Source organism: Morus notabilis, unplaced genomic scaffold (genome assembly GCF_000414095.1).
Source record: "Morus notabilis unplaced genomic scaffold, ASM41409v2 Scaffold241, whole genome shotgun sequence".
Classification (NCBI taxonomy): domain Eukaryota; kingdom Viridiplantae; phylum Streptophyta; class Magnoliopsida; order Rosales; family Moraceae; genus Morus; species Morus notabilis.
In genome coordinates this window covers 617,515-625,957 of record NW_010358037.1, presented here as the reverse complement: position 1 = coordinate 625,957, position 8,443 = coordinate 617,515, and the positions used below count along the sequence as shown (strand labels likewise).

The 8,443-nt window shown below is 36.5% G+C and overlaps 2 protein-coding genes across 2 annotated transcripts; both read left to right on the top strand.

Moving 5' to 3' along the window:
• The first annotated feature begins 1,235 nt into the window (after positions 1 to 1,235).
• LOC21403903 (phenolic glucoside malonyltransferase 1) lies at positions 1,236 to 2,689 on the top strand. Its single transcript, XM_024177358.1, has 2 exons — positions 1,236 to 2,275; positions 2,366 to 2,689. Exons 1-2 carry the CDS (start codon positions 1,292 to 1,294, stop codon positions 2,687 to 2,689), a joined length of 1,308 nt encoding a protein of 435 aa, XP_024033126.1. The 5' UTR covers positions 1,236 to 1,291.
• Positions 2,690 to 6,738: 4,049 nt separating this feature from the next.
• LOC21403902 (phenolic glucoside malonyltransferase 1) lies at positions 6,739 to 8,168 on the top strand. Its single transcript, XM_010091340.2, has one exon. It carries the CDS (start codon positions 6,780 to 6,782, stop codon positions 8,166 to 8,168), a length of 1,389 nt encoding a protein of 462 aa, XP_010089642.1. The 5' UTR covers positions 6,739 to 6,779.
• The last annotated feature ends 275 nt before the right edge of the window (positions 8,169 to 8,443 follow it).

Below are 8,443 nucleotides of genomic sequence, written 5' to 3'. Positions count from 1 at the left end.
GAAATATACAAACTTCACGTTGTACATATATGTTGCTAAAAGTAAAACACCGCCCTACCGTGGTAAATACTCGAAAAGAAACACTGCGTAGATATTTCATGAGAAGGGGAATGCATATATATTCTTGCTTTCCTAATTGATTGATTTATTTTCATAAACTAATGGAAGGTGAGACGCGTGTAGAATAAAATAATTAAAACATGTCTGGTTGTAATATTTCAAGCTTTATTATTCTAAAACAAAGATTAATATATAGTACATGACATCAGTGTATTTAAAATGTCCAGATTTAATAAAAGTAAGGTATATAGTTGACAATCCCAACACATGATCCATGCGATCTTGCTACTGCTAGAAGACCCAAAAAATAATAATAATAAATAAAAAATAACACAACTACCTATTCTCTAACATGTTCTTGTTGAGGTAATGCTTTTAAAATATGTATCTATTTCAACATATATATTACGAGAAACATGCATGATGTATGATCTATGATAATAATGCACTCTCTCCAGTCTCCCTCTCACTTTATTCGACATGAATTCATTAAGGTTTGAACCTGTTCAAATATACCTCTTCTTCTGTGAAATATCAATATAAGGCGAGTTACATACCTTTAATTAAAAGACTAAACAACTAAACATCATGGATAATACGTTCACAATTTGAAGCGAAAATTCCTGTACATATCAAAGTAAGTAAATGGAGGCATTGAGATTTATGTGGTTTTGAATAAGCATGAATTGGATGTTTTCTCTGCTCTATTTCTCTCTGGCGTAGAAAGTGCATGACGCTTAAAATAAATAATAAAATAAAAAAATGCAAGTTCAGAATCTGTGAAGATAAGGCGCGGCTTTAAAATGTCTTTTATGGTTCGGGAAAGACTTCTAGATAGATGGCACAACTATCAAGTATCATTTGGTGATATATCTTTCCTATATATTATGCATCAAACTCTAACCAGTTATATCAAAGTAAGTAAACATAGCTAATTTCCATTTCACATCTGCCCAGTTATATATTTATTAGTTAGTTATATATTTATTAGTTAACTATAATATTACCACGAAAAAGATTATCCTAATGTTGAAGGGTCAATTACATGTCATATGATCTGGATTCTGGCATATATAATTCGCATTCTCAATGCTTGCCATACGATACTATTAAGTTTGTAATTAAAATCTGTCAATATTGTATAATATATATAATTTGATGAAGCCACAGTATTTATAAATTGATCATCCCATATATGACTTTCCAATTGTAGTATTGCCACCTAATTGCCATGGCCAAAATACTCGAGGTCTCCCGTGTTCCTCCTTTCGCAGATTCATCCGATTCCCACTCGGACTTTTCTCTGCCGCTGACTTTCTGCGACACCAGCTGGTTCAAGTTCCCTCCGGTTGAGCGTCTCTTCTTCTACTCTCTCCCACAACCGAAACAAACTTTCTTAGACTCAACAATCCCAAAACTCAAAAACTCTCTCTCTCTAACTCTCCAACACTTCCTCCCTCTCGCTGGTAACCTAACTTGGCCTCGACATTCCCCCAAGCCCATCATCCTCTACACCCCAAACGATGGCGTTTCTCTCACCGTCGCCGAATCCAATGCCGCCCAAGACTTCGACTTTCTCTCCGCCGACCATCCCCGCGAAGCGGCGTCGTTTCACCCCTTCGTTCCGAATCTGAAAGTTACCGAAACAGGGGCTTCGGCGATATCCGTGCAAATCACTTTGTTTCCGAACAGAGGATTTTGCATCGGCGTGACGTGTCACCATGCCGTTCTTGACGGGAAATCCACGGCCATGTTCATGAAATCTTGGGCTTATATTTGCAGATCGGAGAAACCAGGTTCACTGCCGGATCAGCTAAAGCCTTTCTTTGACCGGTCTGTCATCAGAGACCCAGATGGGCTCGACATCTTTTACGTGAACCAGTGGTTGGCATCGACCAAACATATAGACCCAAATCCGTTCCAGTTTCTGCCGAGTCTAGACGTGCCGTCAGATTTGGTCCGAGCCACTTTCGAGTTAACCCGTGCGGATATAGCCAAACTCAGGCAAAAGGTATTGTCCTCTTGGGACAAACAAGAAAAGCTCCACTTAACCTCTTTTGCTCTCACACTCTCCTACATGGCTGTCGGCATTCTCACAGCCACAGAAGAAGATCATAAGTTAGCCATCAAAAAGCAGAAGGTCAACTTATTATTCGCGGTGGATTATCGGAACCGCCTGAGGCCGCCGGTCCCGGAGAACTACTTCGGGAATTGCGTCGGATTGCAGGGAAGCTACGAGGATTTGAGGGAGGTTTTCAAGGATATTCATGCTGATCAAGACGCGTTGCCCGTAATGGCTGCAAAGGTCAGCGACCTGATGAAGAAGTTGGAGGAGGACGTGATGGAAGGAGCTGCTGAGAAATTTTCGAAGCGGCAGTCGGAGTTTGCTAAAGGGAATATGCGCGTTATCGCAGTGGCGGGGTCGCCGAGGCTCGGCGTTTACGATGTCGATTTCGGGTGGGGAAAGCCAAATAAGGTGGAGGTTGTGTCTATAGACAGAACCGGAGCTATTTCCATGGCGGAATCTAGGGATGGAAGTGGAGGCATTGAGGTTGGTGTGGTTTTGAAGAAAAGTGAATTGGATGGTTTCACTTCTTTCTTTCTCGCCGGTTTAGAGACTCATGTCTAGTTTTTCACTCAAATCATTTGTCTAATTTCAATGTCTACAATGATGTGTAATCAAACATATCATATCATATTATTTAAAAATATATTATATTCACAGAATGATTTTCTAATGCTTGCTCATAAATAGATAACGTTATGATATATAATTGATTACACACTATTTGTGATACTTGAAACTACCCCTTTTGCCTAAGGTGGCCGAAGAGAAAGGAATTTTTTTCATCTTTTTAAGTAACAAATTTATTATTATTTTTTTTCAATTCGTTCGACCAAAATTAAGGAGGTATATTGGCCGTGTCATGTGGCTTGCATGAGAATAAATAAATAAATAAATAAATAAATTTTTAATCTAATCTACGGTCAAGATGGTCATTGAATTTTTTTCGTAGTTTTTGCTTAAAGATATATCGTTGTTTATTTTCTTTCTTTTTTTACATGTATTATTTAATTTTGAATACAAATTATAGGATATGTTCTTTTCACAATTTAGGTTGAGAATATAAGTTTAGAAGTGAATTTTATGTCAAAAAAATATTATAACAAAAAAATAATTTTAAATTTTTATATGAGAAAATATTGTAACAAAAATGTTTGAGCTGTTAAATGATGCCACAACCAAGTTTTGCATTGGCAGTGGTGTAGATCGATGATTGTGAACTGATGGATCTGTAATGGAGCCCACAAATTCTTTGTTAATAACGAGGCAAACCATTTTATTTAAAAATGGATCCAAGCAACTTCTCTACGAATTAACTTCATCATTAGATTATTAAAGGAATATCATAATACCAAAAGCAATTAGAATTACAGGAGGAGAAAATAACTTGAGCTGAAAAAGGAAAACACTGATGTGCTACTTTATTTCGTTCTTTAAAGTTTCCAACTTTCTAGTGTTTGCCGATTGCTTTCATGTTTCTAACATTTGGTTCCTATTACGTTATTGTTCTTATGTTAGTAAAATCATTTTTAGTTGCTGTCGTTATAATTTTTTTCTACTGTTGTCGGTTCTAATTGAAATGTTGTCTCCTTCAATTTTATTAATTTAGCTCTATTGTCGCTTATTATCATTATTTTTTGTTGTTGTGTTGTCGTTGTCGTTGTTATTGTTGCTGGTTTTGTTTTTAAGCTTTGGTCTTTTATGATTTTGTTGTTGTCACGCAGGTTCTTATTGTTCATTAAGTTTTATAGCTCTTGAACTTGTTGTGGTTTAACATATTATCCTTGGAAGTTTTAATTTTAAAACCTCTAAAACTTGCTTAATTGTGCCAATTAAGCACATTTGGCAAACGTCTATTATAAAGATCCAACATCGCCTAATGTGCTTTAACTGTCACAGGTAAGTAAGTTCATCAGGCTAATAGTCAAAACTAAAGTTCAGGGAGAGTGAGTGCAATTTACTAAACAACAAGTTCAGGGGCAAATATAATCACTCTTATAATTTATTTCTTCAATTGTATTACTATTATTGTCGTTTTTTAAATGATGTGTCGTTCTAGGTATGTTGTCATTGTGTCGATTTTGGAATTTTATTTTGTTGTCGTTTTGACGTTATTGCTGCTTTTGTTCTTGTTTTACCATTTTAATTTAGTTATAGCTTAACCAGTTATCATCGTCTGTAATATTTTCCATTCTCTTGATCTTTTAAATTTTTCTTTCTTCCAGTGTTTTTCTTTTCGTAATTTCCTATTGTTCATCAACGCTGCATTATCTTTCAGTTTTATTTTCATTCACATGGCCAGTGTCGTTTCACTTGTTGCTTTTGTTTTCAGATGATAGTCGTGCATTGATGTGTCTGTCCTTTTCGCATAGATTCGTTTACTTTGGACAAAGTCAATCAATAAATATCAGATATTTACTTGGGTCTTTTCTCTTTCCCGTTACCCTTTCACCTCGGACGATCATCGTAGCTCTTGAGTCAAATAGATTTTTTTTTTTTTTAACATGTGCATATTATATTCTTTTTAAAATATATATATATATATGTACATACTATATTCGTAAGAAAAAAGTACCTCGGACGATCATCGTAGCTCTTGAGTCAAATAGATTTTTTTTTTTTTAACATGTGCATATTATATTCTTTTTAAAAAAAATATATATATATATATGTACATACTATATTCGTAAGAAAAAAGAAAATGAAATAGCGTGGCTGCACTTTCGGCTTTTTCTCTTTCAACTCAATTTTAATATGTTTATTTCATAGTACTTGGAACATAATTTTTTTTTTTTAATGAGAGAGAGCATTTGTAACATGAGGTGTAAACACAATCATTAATCCTTAATTTTTTTCCAAAAAATTGTTTTTTTTTTTTCAGGCTCCATTAATCATTAATTTCAACAACCATCGATCACGCGATGTAGGACTTTTTTAAAGAGAAAAAGATGAAAAACATTTGAATTTGTTATTTTTGCTGTTATTACGATTTGAAAATTGAAAAACGTTCAATGATCTGTCGACAGTACTCGACAAACTATGTTATTTTAGTTTGTGAATATATCCGTGGAATGTGGATCTTGAAGCTTAACAACATAAAAACATAATCAGAAATAAACATGTTATATACATAACTAAAATTAACAGATTTGTATAATTGATTCGGAAAGGCCAAAATATTTGTTTCTCGATCACAGAAGACTATTACATAGACGTATAATATATAAAAGGTGCGGCACGTTTCTATGACGAATTGATGAATCCAAATGAAAATATTGAATATTTTTTTGACGGTCATGTGAGCTTTTATTATTGTTATTATTATTTTTAATGAATTAAGTTCCATTGTTAGTAATTAAGTAACATGTTTGTAGCTCTTCTTGCGAGAAAAGTACTAGGAATTGGTTTTTTTATTTTTTTGTTTTATTTTTAGGAAACGCGGCTCGATCAGTGCAAAAAGAGACGGCATATATATATATATATATATATATACACAATATATATACACACACACTTGTTAATCCTTGATTGGGGATGATTTTGTCTGGTGGGAAGCTGGGAAATGTCCAAAATCCTCAGTTTCATCGACTATATATATGCGGTGTACAAAATTACGTTCCTCGTGTTAATCGATTGTATGGAGCGGACTAATAAGAGTGGAGAATTTTTAGGAATAATTAACAAAATGCTATTGGTTTCGACCAAAAAAAAAAAAACAGAAAAAAATAATAATAATAAGACCTATTTTTTTAGTTATTTTCTGGCCTTTTTCTTCTTTCTTTGTTTCTTGGCTGAAATCAAGTTCACAGCGTATTGTAGTACTATCCCTTTAAAAAACTCTAAAATATACACAAATACACATATATATCGTGCAATGCCCTTTTTCAGTTAAATTATTGGTCCACCTAGTAATCGCATTGAAGTCTTGCTTTTCCTTTTTTATGGAAAACGTCATATTTTTATTACCTAGCATGATAGCTTTGTTAAATGCTTGTCCTAAAAATAATATTTCCATCACTTTTTAGAATTAAGAATATAATATCTCAATCATAGATCTCAAATTATACATATTTTTCTTTCTCATGATATAAGGCCGGGTTGGTCCTCAGTCCAGCTCACACCACAAATTAATTTTAAGTGGGTTAAGCTGGCCGTGTCTTAGGTCAGGATGGGTTGTGTTATAGGTCTTAAATGGGTTGACCTATTTTTCCCATCTAAGCATGTAATTTTTAATTTTTTTAAAAATTTTTAAACAAGTTAACAAATATAAAAATTTGAATAGCCAATGAAAATATGAAAATGAATATTTTATTTACGATTACCTCATTAAATAAAAACCTTAGTAAAAAAAAGAATATAATCAGGATAATTATGCATAAGATGTTTATAAAATTATTAAAAAAAACATGAAGATATTATGGATCTAGATGGACATGACGAAGTCGGCCTATAATGGGCCTAGACAGACCGGGTAGAGCCAGCTCAGTCCAACCTAAACTTGATCTATTTCATGATTTTTTATGAGTCGTGCCGGGCCAACCCATAAGTCGATATACGTTGGACCCGGCCCATTGCTGCATATTTTAGTATCACTTGTATTTGTTGACCAAACAATATTAATAGTACTTCCCAATTCTAGTATTGTAAATTTACCATGGCCAAAACACTCGAGATCTCCCATGTCCCTCCCTACTCAGATTCATCCAATTCCCTCTCCGACTTCTCTCTGCCGGTCACTTTCTGCGATACCTGCTGGTTCAAGTTCCCTCCGGTCGAGCGTCTTTTCTTCTATTCTCTCCCGCAACCAAAACAAACCTTCTTAAACTCAACAATCCCAAGACTCAAACGCTCTCTCTCTCTAACCCTCCAGCACTTCCTCCCTCTCGCCGGAAACCTAACGTGGCCTCGAGATTCCCCCAAGCCCATCATCCTCTACATCCCAAACGACAGCGTTTCTCTCACCGTCGCCGAATCCAACGCCGCCGAAGACTTCGACTTTCTCGCCGGCGACCATGCTCGCGAAGCCGCGTCGTTTCACCCCTTCATTCCGAATCTGAAAGTTTCCGAAACAGGGGCTTCGGTGATATCCGTGCAAATAACTCTGTTTCCGAACAGAGGATTTTGCATCGGCGTGACGTGTCACCACGCCGTTCTCGACGGGAAATCCACGACCATGTTCATGAAATCTTGGGCTCATATTTGCAGATCGGAGAAATCGAGTTTACCGCCGGAGCTAACACCTTTCTACGACCGATCAGTCATCAGTGACCCAGATGGGCTCGACATGTTGTACGTCAACCAGTGGTTGGAGTTTACCAAATATAAAGACCCAAATCCGTTCCAGTTTCTGCCGAGTCTAGACGTGCCGTCGGACTTCGTTCGAGCCACTTTCGAGTTAAGTCGACCCGACATAGCCAAACTCAGGGAAAAGGTATCGTCCTCTTGGAACAAAGCAGAAAAGCTCCACTTAACCTCTTTTGCTCTTACACTCTCCTACATGGCTGTCGGCATTCTCAAAGCCACAGAAGAAGATCATAAATTAGCCACCAAAAAGCAGAAGGCGTTCTTAGCCTTCACGGTGGATTATCGGAACCGTCTGAGGCCGCCGGTCCTGGAGAACTACTTCGGGAATTGCGTAGGATGGCTGGTGAACTACGAGGATTTGAGAGAGATTTTGAAGGATCAAGCTGATCAAGACGCTTTGACCGTCATGGCTGCGACGGTCAGCGACCTGATGAAGAAGTTGGAGGAAGATGTGATGGAAGGAGCGGCTGAGACTTTATCGAACGTGCTGGCGGCGTTGGCGGAAGGGATTCGCGGCTTCTCGGTGGCGGGGTCGCCGAGGTTCGGAGTTTACGGCGTCGATTTCGGGTGGGGAAAGCCAAAGAAGGTGGAGGTTGTGTCCATAGATAGAACTGCAGCTATTTCCATGGCGGAGTCTAGGGATGGAAATGGAGGGATTGAGGTTGGTGTGGTTTTGAAGAAAAGTGAAATGGATGTTTTCTCCTCTTTCTTTCTCGCTGGCTTAGAGACGCATGTGTAGGTTTGTATGTTTGTTTTTTTTTTTTTTTTTCTTTCCAAGAACACCAAAGAGAAAGGAGAGTTTTTTCGTTATTTTTAATAAAAAAAAAAAAAAATCATGTTTTCATTTTTTTTTTATAATTTGGTCGACGAGAATTAAGTAGGTATGAGGCTCCATTTGTGGCCAGTGGATTGCATGGAAATAATAAATGAATACATGATATATACATATATATATATGTATTTATATATGTATGTGCGTAGTCTAGATACACATAGACAACTTTCGATGAACTT